At 50.7% G+C, this 17,713-nt stretch overlaps 1 protein-coding gene across 2 annotated transcripts; it reads left to right on the top strand.

Annotated features, from left to right (window-relative positions):
• Positions 1-5,955: 5,955 nt before the first annotated feature.
• On the top strand, positions 5,956-15,965 carry SPINDOC (spindlin interactor and repressor of chromatin binding). 2 transcript variants are annotated; one of them, XM_083477823.1, is made up of 8 exons: positions 5,956-6,058; positions 7,561-7,753; positions 8,535-8,819; positions 10,449-10,553; positions 11,368-11,454; positions 12,040-12,159; positions 13,291-13,341; positions 14,745-15,965. In XM_083477823.1, exons 2-8 carry the CDS (start codon positions 7,597-7,599, stop codon positions 15,167-15,169), a joined length of 1,230 nt encoding a protein of 409 aa, XP_083333949.1. In that variant the 5' UTR covers positions 5,956-6,058; positions 7,561-7,596; the 3' UTR covers positions 15,170-15,965. The 2 variants fall into 2 exon arrangements, with proteins under 2 accessions (XP_083333949.1, XP_083333950.1); XM_083477824.1 differs by lacking the exon at positions 10,449-10,553.
• Positions 15,966-17,713: the final 1,748 nt, after the last annotated feature.

The raw sequence follows: 17,713 nt of genomic DNA, 5'->3' as shown, positions 1-17,713 counted from the left end.
CACAGGCGCAGGGGACAGTAAATAAGTTGGCAACTTTAATGGGGTTGACAGGGAGCTGAAGAAGCTTGAGACAGAAGATGCAATAAGCTTATTGATTTATTTAACAGAGCTTGTGTCATTTGATTGTAAGGAGACTCTCTAAAGTGGCTTGCGAAAACATATCAATAAAAGACAGTTAAAAACTGGTATTTTTAAAAATTCAAAATTTTATTAAAATCAACAAGCTAAAAACAGTTTAGAACACTAACTCAACACATCAGTTCATCCCTGTTTAGGCAGACTGAGTTTGGAGCTGAGCATGGTTGAAGAGAGACGAGGTTTGCCCTTGCTGAAAGACTTGCAGGAAAACCACATCTACAAGCTGCCCATTGGGTTGTGTGAACTGTCGAGTTTGGGTCCAGGTTGTTGCTTTTCACCAGGCAAGACTCCTGTGCCTACAAGCGTGGCTAAGCTGTGACCCTTCAGGTGTAGACTCCAATTCCCATCACCCCTGACTATTGGCTTGGCCTGCAGTGGCTGATGGGAGTTGGAGTCTAGCAACAGTTGGAAGGCAGCCTCCCCTATCCTAGGGTATGAATTCAACCAGTGGCGTAGCGTGGGTTGTCAGCACCCGGGGCAAGGCAAGTAATTTGCGCCCCCTAACCCGTGGATTTTAGCAGGGGCAGAGAGCTGCGAGTGCGAGCCCCCCCCCCGATGTTGCGCCCAGTGTGGCCGGCCCCCCCTGTACCCCCCACGCTACGCCACTGAATTCAACAGGTATGGCCAGGATTGGTAGCAACAGGTAAGCTTTATTTGTTGCACTTCTGGCCATTGTGTCACTGTTAACGGAGACAAATGTTGACATTAAGTTGTTATCATCATCATTATTATTATTTTCCAATCTAGTGCCATCGGTGTGCTCAGCAGTTGACAAAGTTCAAGAATAGCATTTCCTCCAGAATATCCCTTTAGGCTTAAATTACGTTGGCACCTGGGTTCTAAGAGCCAAGCTTTACACAGCAGATTGCAAAGCTGTAGGAGGGGCCAAATTTGGACCAAGCGCACCACAAAGGGCAAAAACATATGAGCTCTGCCGGATCAGGTGAAAGGCCTATCTAGTCCAGCATTTTCACAATTTATCTAGGAAATGGTGACTATCACTACATCTTGCAGTAGCAAATTCCACAATTTAATTTGGTGCTGGGTGGAGAAGTCGTTACTTTTCCCAGTCATGAATTTTCCAACATTTGGCTGAACTGGATGTCCATGAGTTCTAGGACTCAGCTATACAGCTGCAAATATAACATTTGAAGTGTGTTTTAAGTGCATTATACAAAGAGGAAACTAGATGGCGATGGTGAGCTAGTGGCAAATTCAATATAAATTTTGAAAATGTTTTTTAAAAAAGCATTTTCACATCATTTTTATGTGTGTGTAGATTCCACCCTAGTGACATGAGAGAGGGAGGAAAACTTCTGTCACTTTCTCCACATAATGCATGATTTTATAAACTGTGATCATGACTCCCCTAAAAAGTCTCAATGTTGTAACCTTTCCTCACAAGGAAGTTGTGGGGTGGGCTGGAGGAAATTGCATTCAAACATAACTGCACATGAGTGCTAGTTGGCCCCCAAAGGGGTTAAGATCACAGAGTTCTCTTCTCAGACTCAGACTCCATGAGGGTAAATGTGAAACTGCTTCTTTTCCTTTCTCTCATTCTCTTTGCACCATGTAAACGACCAGGATGGACATGCCTGAACTTTCTCCAAGCTCAGGACATGCATGTTTGAAACTACAGTGGTACCTCGGTTTATGAACTTAATCCGTTCCGGAAGCCCGTTCTTAAACAGAAACTGTTCTTAAACCAAGGTGCACTTTCACTAATGACGCCTCCCGCCATCGGTAACCTTCCACCATTCGGCTTCCGTTCTTAGACCAAGGTAAAGTTCACAAACCGGGACACTACTTCCGGTTTTGCAGAGTTCGTAAGCCGAATAGTTCATAAACAGGACTGTTCTTAAATTGAGGTACCACTGTACATTCTGTATTTTGTTAGCTATGTTCTCCTTACTGCTGCATGGAGCAACTCATGAATCAGACGTTTAGATTTAGTAAGTAAAGCATTTTAAACTTACTTAATAGTGTGTGTGGTCTGTTCATTGCAAGAATGGTAGAGAGAGGGGCAAAGAGCTTTAAAGCAGACAATATGGGTCTAACAGTTCATATTCCCCCACTTTACTGTTTTTAACTTTGCTGGGGGCTCTCTCCTGCTGGAGAGTGTGCAAAGCCCCGTGTTTTGAATCTAGGCATCCAGCTGATTCTTTTGTTAATTACACACACAAGAGTCAAATCTATTTTCTTCCCACTTGGAGGGGGGGGGGGAGCTCTATCAATTTGCTTAGGCAATTGGGCAGCAGGCAATTCTTTCAGCCTCCGCCTGCACAGTCTGCTATGTAAGGGTTATAATACTGTCCTACCTTATAAGGTTCTTGTAAGGCTTAGCGAGACAATATGGGTGTTCTGTTTGTTTCAGAGCTTTGTAGCACTCCAAAGTTTTGCTGTTTCCCCTCAATATAACTTGATTTGTAATAAGTAAGAAAACAGGAGATGGAGAAAGGGGCCTGAAGTTTACTCAGATTCCTAAACTGTTGTCGCCAAAAGGACAAAGAGCCTTGAAACACCTTAAAGATGCCACAAGACTCCTTGTTGTTTTCCAGATGATCGGATCATTGAAGAACTTTCCCTGAAAAGAAAGCTAAGCTAAAACATTTGGGGCGTTTACAGGGTGGTGGTGGTAAACCAAGATATGACTTGATAGACGTTTGTAACACTATACAGAAGAAAATGGATAGTCCATCTATTCTTCCTGTCCCGCAATGATTAGAAAGGGGGGTATCCTCTCACAAAACTGACTGGGAGCTAGTGGAGAAGAAGTCAAGGAAAGCACTTCTTCAAGCAGACATATGGAACTCAACACTACAATGTGTTGTGAGGGCCGGCCACTAGGTCCGATGGCTTCCTACCCATGGAGGAAGAGAGCTAGAGGAAGAGCTATATTACTAATGACAGCTAAACTGAGCCTCCAAAGCCAGTGGCAGTCTACCTTCAAATGTCAGTGTATCTCAGGGATGCTGGCAGGGAGGCATCAGGAGAAGACTTGTGAGGTTTTGTTACAGGCATCTCTGGTTGGCACTTATTTGGAAGCAGGAAGAGTTGGACTTTTCGTTTTCCATAGGCTCTCTGATCCCTTTCTGCAGGCTCTAACTCGCCTTTGTCACTTCCTTATATTTCCTGCAACTCCACCCCTTCCCCTCCAGGGGGCGACCTAGCCGCCCGCCTCCATGCTCCCGGTCTGTCCGCTGCGCCGAGTGGTCTATAACCTGCGGAGGGGCGGAGAAGAGAAGAGAACGCCGCGCTGGCCATTGGATCCGCTGGGTAGCGAAGGCAACGCAGATCTAAGAAAATAGAGACATATACGCCGTCGTCGCACTCCCTAGCGAGAACTTCCGGCCTGAAAGCGGACTGTTCCTTTCCTTACCGGACGCAACTTCCGATGCGGAACATAGAGATAAGAAAACAGCTGCCGGGGCGACGTATCTATGGCGGCGTTCCCTTTCCCGCCGGAAGTTATGGCTATCTCTGACAACAGAGCGGAGGAGGGAAAGGTCCTTCGGACAATGAAACCATAGAGTGGGAGCGGGGAGGAGAGGCCGCTCTGCCTCGCTGGGAGCCGGAGAACTCTATGCTGCGTGGCGGGGGCTCCAGCGGGAGAGCTCGGGAGGCCTGGAGCAGCTGAGCGGCCGGCCAGGTGGGGAGAGAGGCCCGCTGGGTAGGTAGGGGCGGGGGCCAAGGCGCCGGGGGGGGGGAGAGGTCCTACCGGCCCCCAAATATGAGGGGGGGCTGCTGTCCCACCACACCTGGGGTGGGGGAGGGGCTGGGGAGCTGTTCAACGCCCCCCCATATAGACGTTGCCGGTGGGGGCTTTTCTTCCCCAGTAAACATAGCTGGCGTCCTCAGTACCTGGGGTGATGTCCCCCCCCCGAAACACAACGGTGGTGGGAAGGGTTGGTGGCGCCTCAGCTGTGGTGGTATTTCTCCCCCAGTTGTGGGGCCACCCCAGTTATGGTGGTATTTCCCCTCCCACACACCTAGGGTGGTCCCGCAACTGGGGTGCTACTTCCTCCCATAAACACAGCTGGGTTGGGGGGGAAAGGGCTGGCGTTTCCCCACACCAGCAGCACAATGGGTGGGGGGGCTGATGGGGCCCTCCACAGCTGGGTTGGCACATCTGGAAGAGGGGAGAGGCTGGTGCTCCCTACCCCTCCTCCGCCATAAATGCACCTTTGATGTGTTGATGTGCTCATTGCCACCGCAGAGATGGTCACCACCAGGTGGGATGGGAGAAGGCCTGGTGTCCCCCCCCCCCCCGAAAAACATCTGGGGTGGTGTTTGATTGGGGGAAGAACTTATTTTCTTTTTGCAGTTTAATTGTATTACAAGGTCACTTTTGTCGTGTCCCCCCCATAGCTGCTTAGGTTGAAGGGGAAGGACTGGCAAAGAGCTAGGTTAGGATCAAGTCACAAGGGCAAGTGCCTGGTAGGCATATTCGTTGGGGTTGCCTGGCTCAAGAAGGGTGAGCATGTGGGGAGGTCAGAAGAATATTAATGGGGGGGAGAGGGAGCCTATTGCATGGCAAGTAGTGGAAAGGGGGTTTGGCGCATAGCTGTCAACGTTTCCCTTTTTTTAAGGGAAATTTCCTTATTCTGAATAGGATACCTCGCAAGAAAAGGGGAAAGTTGACAGCTGTGGTTTAGTGTGTTAGGGTTGTATCCAGCTAAGTCCTACTCAGAGCAGACCCACTGAAATGAGCATCCAGGTCCATTCATTTCCATGGGTCTACTCTGAACATTGGAGACAACCCATGGACTCTTAAGGGAGGAGATGTGAAAATGGAGCCCCTTGTGCTGAGTGGATGGGAGTGATACCTGGGATTGGGGAGGCCTGAGTTTCAGGAAGGAATCAAAATGGTACAGCAGGGAGATCTGGGTGGTGGTGGAGGGACATGGATCTTTGCCTCTTTTGGGGAGATAATGGGGAAGATTGTAATTCAGAAGAAGGTACTATGGATTAATCCAAGGAGGAGAGTATGGGGTGCATCTGCAAAAGATGGGGACATTTTGCCTCTTTTAAGATGCAGATGAGACACACAAAGACCCTGAAAAGAGTATTACCTTGTGGGGATGGTGTGGAGCAGGATGTAGAGGGAGAACAGAGGAGAAATCTGTGAGTAGAGGCAAGGTAGAGAAGGGTGGGAGGTCTAGAAGGAGAAGTCAGGCTGGCTGGCTAGCTAGCTGAGATCCAGGAACGAATTAAAATGGTGCCTGGTGAGGGGGAAGGAGGTGCAAAGTTGGTTTTATTGTATTTTTAATAATTTGTTGTAAGCTGCCCAGAGTGGGGTACAAATAATGAATTTTTGATGATGATGATGATGATTATGATGATGATAATGATAATGATAATGATACACTTTGGAGTAGAAGGTTCAGAACAGGGAGGTGCAACAATGCAAATGGTTTGGTGGGAGAAATGAGATTCTGGAGAAATAAAGACTTGAAGGAAAGTGATATTATTTCATAAGTATTATCACTTTATTCGTAGGCCACCTTTCCCCCCCCCCACCCCTCCCAAAATGATGCTCAAAGTGGCTTATAACAATGAAATCAGAATAGATAATTTCATAATAAAAGTAATAGTTGTGGGTTTGCTTTAGAGGATGGAGGAGATTTAAGGTGCTGGTGGGAGTAATTGCGGACATGGCAAAAATGTGAACAGGGCCTTGTGGCTTTGGGGAGGGAAGTTAGAATTCCACGTATAGATTGTTTCTTTCTCGGATATGCATGGAGTACACCTTTATAATTTAAAGAGGTGGGGATTTGGTGTCTTGTGGCTAATGGATTTACTATTCCCCACTTTTGTTTCCAGAAGAGCGAGCAGCTTTGCTATCACCAGGCAGCACTGAGTGGATTCTAGATCCCAAGCCCTTCCTCTGGTTACGATCCAGATTGACGCCCTGCCACAGGTAGGAAGGGTTTGGAATTCATGTCACACCCCAGTGCATTATGCAGTTCCTTTCGCCCACAGTGTGGCAGTCTCAAAGTATTTGCTTTAAAAGTAACAAAGTTTCTAGTCCTCAAGGTGGTGGGAGGTAAATTTGAACACAGGGTGCCTGTTTGTTTGTTTTTTTTAAAAAAACCCTGAACAAGAAAACAAAAGATTGGGGGTAGCAACAACTCAGGGAGCAGGTTTCTTGGGATGTTTTGCACATGTACTCAGCAAAGAGGAAGGGGGTATCCTATATTCCAGCAGGCTGGCAAACTTTATCCTTGTGTTCATCCAAATAACACATTAAAATGTACAGTGAACAGCAGAGTGTGCAGTTTGGCTCTGTATGTCTTCCCGTATGGCCCTCGGATCCCCGCCCGCATCCTGGTTCCCGTGGCCTGAAGACAAAGAAGACTTTTGTGAGTGGAAATAAACAAATATAATTGAGGGGAGGAGTGACTATAGCAATGGCCTTCAGGTCCCCAAATAGCTATGTTTCCCACAGCTTGCTCAGAAACTGTATCCCAGAATTGCTTCGTGTCGTGGTCTGAGTCTGCTTATTTTCTCTTCCCCTTTTTCCTTTTTGGCTTCATCAGCAGGAAGTCAGTAAAGCTCTGTTTCTATGATGAGTTTTGTTTGTTCTTATTTTCGAATGGTTTTTAACAATTTGTTTACGCTGCTTAGAAATTCTGATTCTGTTTGCTTGCTTGCCTGCTTGTTTAAACCCCGCCTTTTCCCCCTGATAGGAAGCAAGGCCCCTTACAGGTGAAAAATAAGAGCCGCTAAAAACAGAAAAAGCAATCACTGAAAAATAATTAAACACTGATAAAATTAAAACTGTATGCATACATAGGATGTACTGAAACCATACCAATAATTACAATAAAAACAGCACAGCACCAGCCCTTTCCTTAGAAGCAGTCAGTTCCCAAACGCCTGTTGGAACAAGAAGTCTTCACCTGCCAGAGGAAGGACAACAAGGAGAGAGCCTGTCTAATTTCTCTAGTGAGGGAGTCCCAATGTCTGGGAGCAGCCACCGAGAATATTTAAATATTAAGTGTTATTTAAATGTCTTAAATAAATAAATAACGACAGAGACTTCCTATACAGTGGCACCTTGGTTCTTGAACTTAATCCATTCTGGAAGCCCGTTTGATACCCAAAACTGTTTGAAAACCAAGCCACAGCTTCCGATTGGCTGCAGGAGCTTCCTGTCGGATGTTCAGCTTCTGAAAAACTTCACAAACGGGAACACTTACTTCCGGTTTGCGACATTCGGGAGCCGGACGATTTGTTCTGGAGCCAAGCCGTTCAAGAACCAAGGTATCACTGTATTCTTAAAGTGTGTGTGTGTGTGTGGTTTTTCCTGGCCAGGAGAAAAAGAGATGTGGGAACTGAGGTTGTCAACTTGGAAGTGTTTCTTTCCCTTCTCCATCCACCCCCTCCGCAACCTGAACGGTGCTTCTTATTTTTCTACAGGTGGGCTTTTGTTGTGCCAGCCCCACCGAAACACTCATGGCACTGAAGGCAGAAGCTCCCCTCTTGGACTACCTCAAGGTCTCTTTGAAGTGCAAAACAGAGAAGGAGAAGGAGAAAGTGGCCACAGAGCATCTGCTCCCCAGCTGCCCCCCAGTCAGGCTGGATGGGCCCCATGCAGATCCCGTGGACAGAGGTGGGGAACGTGCCCCTCCAGGGTGCAGGACAGGGAAAGTCCCTCCCCTCGCATCATCCTAGAACTCAGGGATGCCCAACGAAGGCCGGTGCTTGAGGACAAGCAAAAGGAAATACTTCTTCCCACAGCACATAGCTAAACTGGGAGATTCCCTCCAGCAAGATGGGGTGGTGTCCACCAACTTAAAAGAGAATTAGGCAAATTCACGGAGGACAAGGCGATCAATGGCTACCAGCCACAACGGCCATGTTCTCCCTCCACTGTCTGTTGCTGGCCACTACGCAAATTAGGTGCTGGAGGGGCTGCAGGCCTGAACCTGCAGGGCTTTTGTTGGGTTCTTAGGATGGAAAAGGACCCCCAGCCTTGAGTTAGCCCATGAAACAATAATAAGAGCTGTTTGTTGCCATTGGAAAAAGCTTGAGCCAATGAGGCTGACCTAGAAGAGAGGAGTGGAGGTCATGTGGCTGCTCTCTAGGCAAAAACTAATGCCATTCCTGCTGGTAGGCCACACTGGCTGTGGCTGATGAGAGGTTCATTCCCAGTGCCATCCATAGGGCAGCCAAGGGCTCTGTCTGCCTGCCCTGACTCCAACTCCCATCAGTCTCAGCCAGCATGATCATGGGGGGTGATGGGACTTGTAGTCCGGCAGCGTCTAGAGAGCATCTCTGTTAGAGAAAGGAAGGGGCAGAGCGCGCGCAAGGAATCAGGGAGATGGGAACTGTCTCCAAGGCTGGCGTCAGACCCCTCCTCCATCCCAACGTGCCCCCTTTCTCACCCCCAGGAGAGCGGCTGGTTGTAATCCCGGTGGCCGAGGTTGGCCCAGAAGAGGCAGGCAGCTCCTGGAGTCAGGAGTACCTGATTGCCGAGAGCTCGGGGGGCAGCCAGCCAGTCTGCATGGTGTGCGGCGGCAGCCTGAGTGCCTCGGGGCCTGTGGCCGCCCGCAAACACATTCTGGAGCATCACGCCCACTCCTTGGACTTCAGCTTCGAAGAGAAGCGCAACATCCTGGAAGCCTGGAGCGAAGGGGTGGTGCTTCCTGAGCCAGAGCCACAACCTTCCCCTGCAGGTAACACACACCAACACAGATCAGTGTTGTATTAAATGGTGCCATCTCCAGCTGGGTCTGGAAAAGGTTTTGGGTTTTGAGCAAAGTCGCCCTCCGTGTCTGCCTCTTCCATTTCCCCTGTGCCTCCTGGAGAAGGGGCTGGGGGTGTCAGTGCAGTTTGCCATCCTTTGGGGTTCCTTTTCCGGTCAGCAGAGTCGCCCAGAAAGTCTTCCAGAATCCATTTCTTCACCATTCAGCTCTTCTCTTGGCGAACGCCCACGTGGGAATAAACACACCTCCCGTTTTGGTTCTTCTGAATGCATTTATTGTTGAATTAACACTACATCTTGTATAACCACTAGTCTAGTAAAGTAAAGTAAAACTATGTTCAGATAATCATTCTGTCTCGCTGTACTCTTCAACCATCTGGCCAGAGCAACAGCCTCCAACATACGCTTTCTTTTTCTCTCTCTCCCTGATCCATACCTTGCCTTATAAAGAAACCTGTTGATAAGGGGGAAACTTGTTGCCAAGGGCAGACTTGTTGCTAGGGCAAAATCTTTCAAGAATCATTTCAAGTCATTGTTTAGACTACACTAACAGGATGTTGGCAAACGTTTCAGCGGAAGTGTTTTTCTCTGCTCTTTAGCCGAAAAAGCCAGGGCAGTTTGCAGACAACCAGTGATAAGGCGGAGCCTGCCCACAGGTTTACAGACTTTAAAAAAGACACAGCACAAAAGGAAAAAGGATTGGGAGAGGAAAAGCAAACTCGTGGACTTGTTCTCGCTTACATAGTGTTTCATAAATGTTCTCCCTGGCACGGAGAGGGGAAGCCAGCTCTCTGCAGCTGCTCCTTCTCTGGCCAGTGGACTGGGTCAGGCTGGTCTCCTCCTTGCCGTGATGTTCTTCCTAGAAGGCAGGGGGCGCTGCCTTCCTTAGACCCCCGGGTGGTGGCAGAGGTCCAGGCATGCTGCCTTCCATCTTTGCAGTCCCAGGGCAAAAGTTGAGTGTAAGGATCAAGAGGAGGCCTGATGGTGTTGAGGATTGACAGTGAAATAGCACTTGAATTGTGGGTTTTAGAGGCATGTAATGACTACAGGCGTTGGAAGATATCGGCCTTTAGGTTGGACAACGCAACCAGGAAGTTGTGTATTTATGCATGAAGAATGTATAGAAATGCAATCACTCTGCCTATGTTTGTGCCTGTTAGTCACTGGGAGAAGCAAACAGCTGGCGAAAGCACTAAGGCCAACCTGGCACCCTCTGGGTGTTTGGAACTACAACTCTTCATCAGCCCCAGCCATCCTGGCCATGTTGGCTGATGGGAGTTGTAGCTGAGAACACCCAGAGGGCTCTGGGTATGCAAAGGCTGCCCTAGACGATTGCCTATTGACTTAGCCTCTCTCTCTCTCTCTCAGCTCTACCCTGGATACCAAGATTCCTCCAGGCATTGCCTTGGAGTACCAATTCACATCCATAAGGGCTAGAAACTTGTCTCTTTCCTTTCTCCCTCCCCCTAAACGGAAGATGAGATCCTTGGGAGGCCAAGTCCTCTGCCCGCTGCTGCCCATTTCCACTCTTTGCCGTGGAACAAACACGCAGTGCTGTGTGCCGCTTTTGATTCCCCTTTCTGAAACTATCCCCTGCCAGGCGACCCCGGCAAGAGCAAGCAGCCGGCTGAGATAGAGGTGCTCCTCGATTCGGAGGAGCGGCAGCCGGCGAGTCGGAAGCGTGGGCACCTGAGAGCGCGCTGCGGTGAGTGCTGGGGCCGGAGGTGGTGGTGGTGGTCGTCGCTTAGACGGGTCATCGTCATCGTTCTCAGACCCAGGACCCACTCGTAAGAAAAATAGGGAGCTGCCGTCTGGCCTAACACTGCCGACACGGACCGGCAGGGGCTCTCTGGGATTTCAGGCAGGGGGTGCTCTGCAGCCCCACCTGGAGATGCCTCCAGGGAGCTGAACCTGGGCCCTTCTGCAGGAAACATGTGAACTGTGGCCCCTCCCTTAAAAAAACGAAATGAGATTCTAGTCCTCATGGTTCTGAATTTAAACTGGAAAATAGGAAGCTTCCTTATGTCAAGGGGTCTAGCTTAGTGCTGTCTACACTGACGAGCAGCACCTCTCCAGGGTTTCAATTTGGGGGGCCGGGGGGAGTTTTTTCAGCCCTGCTTGGAGATGCCAGGGATTGAACCTGACACCTTCTGTGTGCAAAGCACCAAGCTATGGGCCTTAATCCCTCAACCAGCAGAACGACATCCCATTCCAATGTTCGTTTGTTTTTAACACACATGTCTGGCTTTAGCCTTCTCTTTCCCAGGTGCCCAGGTGCCAAAGAGGGCATCTCTGTAACTCTGGCTGTTGGGTAAAAGGAGGAGTCTTTGTGGCTGCAGGCTCGTCTTGTAGGGATAAGAGCCTCATGCGGAAATCTCTTCTTTTGCAAAGTGTGCGGGATGAACGAAGCCTGGTGGCCTTCCACTTTAGCGTTGGAGTGGGATATGACTTGACTTCAGCCACCAGTTGAAGACCATGGACCTAACGCGTGGAACTGTTTTTCCTTTATGTATGCTTAGACCCTGAACGGCGATCACAAGGCCAGCAGAGGCGGCACAGCTTGAGCACCATCAAAGACATGAGCAAGCATCCCAGCAAGACCACAGGTTAGCAGCAGAGCTGTAAGGCTGCTTTTTAGAGTGGGGGCAGGTTTTTCCCTTCCCAAAGCAATGGAAGCGCCTTCCGTTCAGTCGCTGCCACTATTCCTTCCCTTTGCGTGCCTAGCTGCCTCCTTGTGTGTACACCCAACTTAAGTTTCTTCCTCAGAGTAGACCCATTTAAACTAATGAACCTAGTGGAGCCACACCCATGACTTTAAATGGGTCTAACTTTGAGTTTATAGCAGTCACTTTCAGAGGTGGCAGACTCTTCCCAGGCCACTTGCCTCCATGGCCTTGCTTCCGCACCCTCCTTGGGTGTTTTTGTCTGGCCGGAATATGTCCTTGAATTCAGATTATGCCTCTAGCCTGCCTGGATGGAGGAGAGAAAGTGGGGCAGGTGTGTGGGGAGTGTGAGCGTGTGTGTAAGCCATCCTACTTGACAAAGGTCCAATATGCTTTGCCCTCTTTCACCTCTGGCCCCTTCCACAACCGGTGCCACTTCCACATGGCCCCCAGAAGGGAATGCAGCCCTCGGGCTGGAAAAGTTGCCCAATCCTTGGCTTAATTCCTCGCCGCCTCTTTTCCTCCCAGGGAAGGAATGGCTCTCCGAATGTGGGGTCCCAGGCTCGGCACCTGCCGAAATCCGTATCTTCACGGACGGCACTTTCCCAGCTGGCTTTGCCTTGAAACTGTACTGCCGGACTCAACCGGGTGAGTAGTGCTTTGGCGTTCATACTTATAAATCTCCCTCCGTTAGGGAAAGTAGAAGGAAGGGGGGAGCAGGTAAAACACATGCGCATTGCTGCCACTGCCACCCGGGCCCAAACCAGAGGGACGTTACCTGTCAAATGCAACATGCACACAGCCAGGCCGTCACATGGCCTCCCTGAGGAGGTGGAGGCAGAGCCACGGTCGGGCTTGAGGGTCGGTGTCCTGGAGGCTCGGACTTGCACTGACCTCTCCCCACCCTCTGCCTCCCATCCCATCGGCTTCTCTTTTCCCACCCTGGCAACTGGCAGTGGCGGAAGGAGCAGGGCAGGGTCAGGAAGCTGGGGGGGGGGGGGAGCTCCCTCCTTGACTGTTGCAAGTTGGGCACCCAGCAATGTCCGGAGGGCCGCAGGCTGCCCACCCCACCCTTAAACACTGGCCACCATGTTCTAACCTGTTAAAGCAGGTCTGGAAGACTCCAGCTCCCATCAGTCCCTGCAAGCATGGCTAACGGCTAGGGGTGATTGAGTCCAGCTACATCCTAGTCCCCCTCCCCACCTGCAGAACTACAGCCAAGGGGTGGAAATGGCAGGGAGCCAGGCTTCTTTGGGAGCTGTTGGTGGTCTTGCCGTTGGCTTAAGGAGAGGTGGGACGGCCCTCTGCCTGGAATGTTGCAGATCACTGCTCCTTCCCACTCTGTTATTCTGTTATTCTGGGATTTGGGGAGCACAGTGGTACCTCGCAAGACGAATGCCTCGCAAGACGGAAAACTTGCAAAACGAGTTTTTTGAGCTGCTTCGCAAGACTATTTTCCCTATGGGCTTGCTTCGCAAGGCGGAAACGTCTTGCAAGTTTGTTTCCTTTTTCTTAACACCGTTAATACAGTTGCGACTTGGTTTCGAGGAGCAACTCATAGCACGCGGTGTGGTAGCCTTTTTTGAGGTTTTTGAAGACTTTGGTGATTTTTGAAGCTTTTCCAAAACTTTTCCGACACCGTGCTTCGCAAGACGAAAAAAATCGCAAGGCGACAAAACTCGTGGAACGAATTAATTTCGTCTTGCGAGGCACCACTGCATTTTGATGGCACGGGTTCCTACAGATGGCCACAACGTATTGTCAATGTTGTTGTTACAGAACCACCCCAGGACTCTGAAGCAAAGTCAGGCCCAAGGAAGAGAGCAGTGGGTAAGTCTTGCCGCTTGTTCCAAATAAGGGAACAGACGCAAGGGGCCAAAGTGGGTCGGATTTAGGCCCACCCCCCACCCATTCTTCAGCTGACTGCCAGGGGTGCTAAATCCCACTCTGGCTGCAAGTGCCTGTTTCCACAGCCAAGGCAGAATTGAACCCATTTTCCTGAGTGACGGCAGCTGATGGACGGGTAGGTTGGGCTGGCCAAACTGGACCCCCTGCCTGGCCAGGATTGGCCTGCAGGCCAGAAACTCACCACCCCTGTTTTAGCAGAAACAAGCGATGTTTCCTGTCTTTGCTGTGTTATGGTTTCCCCCCTGCTAATTGGGAGGCTGAATGTTAGCTCCAATCTTGCTGGCTGTGTATCAAAAGCCACCAAAACAAGAGCAACGTCACATCACTGGCTTATTCCCTCCAAGCCTGAAGCCCGGCTGAAAACTGGACTGGAAATCCTTCCGTCTCCCAAGGCAGGATTTGCACACCAGCATCTCTTCTCTTTGTATATCCCTATTCTCAGCCCTGCCCGCCCCCTGAGCCTTCTGCTATGCTTGGGGACTTCCCAGGGGCATCTCTGAGGTGTAGGTACTGCCCGCCAACTTGGATGGCTGTAAAAGAGGATTACACAAATTCATGATGCTTAAGGCTATTCATGACTACAAGCCACAGCTGCTCTGCTTTACTTCCAGAGTGGAAGCAGTAAATGAAGGCAGTACATGTCTCCGGGAACCAGCTGCTGGGGATTCACAGAATCACAGCGTTGGAAGGGACCATGAGGGTCATCTAGTCCAACCCCCTGCAATGCAGGAATCTTTTTGCCCAACATGAGGCTGGAACCCACAACCCTGGAATTAAGTCTCGTGCTCTGCCGACTGAGCTATCTGGGTGGCCGGAGAGAGCTCTTTTGTCCTCAAGTCCCGCTTAGCAGCCTGGATAGCTCAGTTGGTTAGAGCATGGTACTGATGATTCCAGAGTTGCAGGTTCGATACCCATATGGAACAGCTGCATATTCCTGCATTTCAGGGGGTTGGACTAGATGATCCCCAGGGTCCCCTCCAACTCTGATTCTGTGATCAGCTTCCCATAATGGGCCTCTGGTTGGCCACCATGAGAATGGGATGCTGGGCTAGATGGGCAGTCTTTGGCTTGATCCAACTGAGCTCTTTCTTTGCTTTCTAACTGCTCACTTTTAGTTGTGAGAGCAGCTCAGTTGACAGAGCAGGAGACCCTTGAATATCAGGGTTGTGGATTCGAGCCCCACATTGGGGAGAACATTTCTGCATTGCGGAGAGTTGGGCCAGTTGACCCGCCGTGGTCCCTTCCAACTCTACAATTCTGGGATAGGTGGACTGAGCGAACGGCCTGTTGTTGTGCATTTCAATTCGCCGCCTCTTCCTTCCCAGATCGCAAATGCTCTGTGTCTCTACTTCGGCTCCACTCCACGGATCCTCCTCCCCGCCAGCTCTGCCCACCACGGGACCCTGCCCCTCGTGCCCTGGCCAACTCCCCCGGCAGCAACGCCAAAGATTGCGACGCCAAGCCCCGCCGGCAGCGGGCGGCAGCGGGCAGCGAGGACGCCCCTCTCCTGGCCAAGAGCTTCAACCCCACCTGGCGCGCCCGCTTCCTCGTGGACTTTGACGCCGCGGCCAACCACTTGGTCTGCATGGTGTGCGAGTACCCTCTGCGCCGCGTCTGCCTGGCCACCGTCAAGCAGCACATCCTCCAGTGCCATGCCGAGACCCTCCACCTCCCGCGGGAGGTCCGCCGCACCATCCGTGAAGTCTGGGAGAGCAGGGGCCAGTCCCCCTCTGCGCCCCCCAGGAAGTGAAGGGGAGCTTGGCCGTCGCCCATCCCACCCCTCCAATATGCCAATGTGGCGACGTAAGTCGTTGGACTGGCCACCCACGGCAGCTGGGGGGTGGGCGGGTGGAAGAAAGTTTAGGCACCCAGTTACTAAGTGGGGTTCATTCTTTCCCCTCTCGGGCTCCCTGCCCAGAGGGCGCCTCGTTCTTGTCTCGTTTCGTTACTCAAGCATGTTCGGGGTCAGCCACGGCCTCTTCTGTCTTTGTGCCTGCCCTCTGTTCCCCACCAGTCCGCCTGATCACTACCACAGAGGATGATGGGAGGAAGGTGAATGTTTTGTGTGTCTGTGTGGCAGGAGAGGGAAATGGCCATTGCTGCCTCGCCTCCAAAGGTTTGGGGGAGACCCTTCACGTGGCAACTACCCCCCCACACCCCATGTGTTCCCAAAAGTTTGCCTCTCTGTCTCCCCAGAGAGAGCAGGGGTGGTGGAACATATCAGGAGGTGGAGCTCTGCCTGACCGGGGATTCCCACCGCCTAATCGGTTAGTTTCCACACCAGCGGAACAGGCAAGGGATGCCTCTGGCTCCCTCCTTGGCAATAATGTTTTCCCCACTGGCACTCCAGCTAACAGGGCACAATACTTAGGACCCATGGCAGGGCAGGATGAGGCTTCACACCCTGCTATATGACTTTTAATAGGCACACATCCGAGTGGGGAGGGGGGGCAGCGCCATTGCCCAGCACTTTCCCAGGGATGAGTTATACTAAAGGGAATCCGAGTTGTTGTTATACAAAGGAACAATAAATTATTTTTATGATACCCTCCTGCTCTTCTCTCTTTCTTTCTCTCTCTCCCCCTCTTTCTGTCTTAATTTTCTTTTCTGTGTTTGGCTGGCATGAAGAACCTAAGAGCAGCCACGCTGGGTCTGGCCAAAAGTGTCCCATCTTCTCTAGCCTCCTCACACAAGCCAACCAAGCGCCTTCCAATAGGTCAGATTCTTTGTCCCAACTGCTGCTACCTAACCCCTTTTACTGGAGCCAATCCAGGGACCTCTTCCATGCTAAACACAGAATCCTAGAACTGTAGCGCTAGAAGAGATCCAAAGGAACATCTAGTCCATCTCCTTGCAATCTGCTTCTCCCACTGAGTCGGGGCTCCTCCTATCCCTAGGCCATGTTTGTCATGGGGCTTTTGTTTGCCTGAAAAGTGTCCTTTAACTGGGTCGTGCCCCCTGCTTTCCTGGAAGGAAGTGGAAGGGTAGCTGTAGAAACCTCTGACTTACTTGTGTGACCAAGATGTAGCTTGCTATATACAGTGGTACCTCGGGTTGAGAACATCCCACATTTTATCTTCCCAACAACCCTGCGAGGTTAAGATGAGCTAAGTAATATCAGCCGGCTCTAGGTTACACAATGAGCATTGTCTCTAGGCAGAGCCATTGTGGCTAGCAGCTATGTATAGCCTTGGCTAATCCTCTCTTAAAGCTATCTAAGTTGGCTCCTGTGGGAGACAGTTCCTCAGTCTTTTAACACCAACAGATTGGTCAGAGGCAGCTTTCCGTTCAATTCCTTTCCTAGTAATTCCCAACATGGAGCTTTCATAGCACCTGCAAGTGCTGGGCTGTCCGCCACAACCCCAATATCCCTTTTCCTGGTCAATCACTGCCAGTTCAGGAAGCGATCAGCATGTATGTGAAATTAGGATTCTTTGGGCACAATGAATATCACTTCTGCAGGTGCTTGCAAATTGATGCAGTTCTTGCTAGCTGCCATTAGGAGGCACCCTTCACTGCAGGAGAGGAGGCTAGATCTCAGATGGACTAACCACAGTGTTCTAACTCAGGGAGATCCCTCCGTGGGCCGGATTGTGTGCACGTGTGAGTGCACACGCCCGCGATTTCCAGCATCTGCATCTGTGCAGATGTGATTTCCAGCGTCTCTGTCTGCACAGATGCGATTTCCAGGGCCACGGAAGTGAGTCCCTGCACCGCGCTGTGCCGGTTTAGCGCAGCGTGTGGGGACTCACCGAGTGGGTGGGCTCAGTTTGGGGGTGGCTCAGTTTGGGGGTGGCTCAGTTTGGGGGTGGCTCATGGGCCGATTAAACAACCCCCCGTAGGCCGCTTGTGGCCCATGGGCCTTAGGTTGCCTACCCCTGTTCTAACGTAAGATTCAGGAGCCTCAGCCTGCTGTGGGTAGATGTGACTAGTGCAGAGTCTACCACCCTGCCCTTCGTTCCAGTGAAGTAAGAATGACAGTGACCAGCTCAGGTAACCCTGAGATAAATCCTGCAAAATGTACCCAGCACTGGGGATCAACCTGTCAAATTCCTACTGGACCCACTTTGTGCACTGCAGACTTTCAGTGGCAGTTTGCAAACAGCTACTCGCCTGGGGCGAGTTGGTTAAGCAACAGCCAACCACACGGGGAAGACTGGTGGGGGGAAATGAGGCAGTTCTTCCTTTTTAGATTATGAAGGGGTGACAGAAGAGAAGTATGTATTACTCTGCCACTGTTGACTTCCAAGGTCTCAGTGGGTTTTCTTTCTGCTTTGAAAGGGACACCAGGGCT

Source organism: Podarcis liolepis (assembly GCF_965112155.1).
Source record: "Podarcis liolepis genome assembly, chromosome: 15".
Lineage (NCBI taxonomy): Eukaryota > Metazoa > Chordata > Lepidosauria > Squamata > Lacertidae > Podarcis > Podarcis liolepis.
This window is presented reverse-complemented; position numbering and strand designations above follow the sequence as displayed.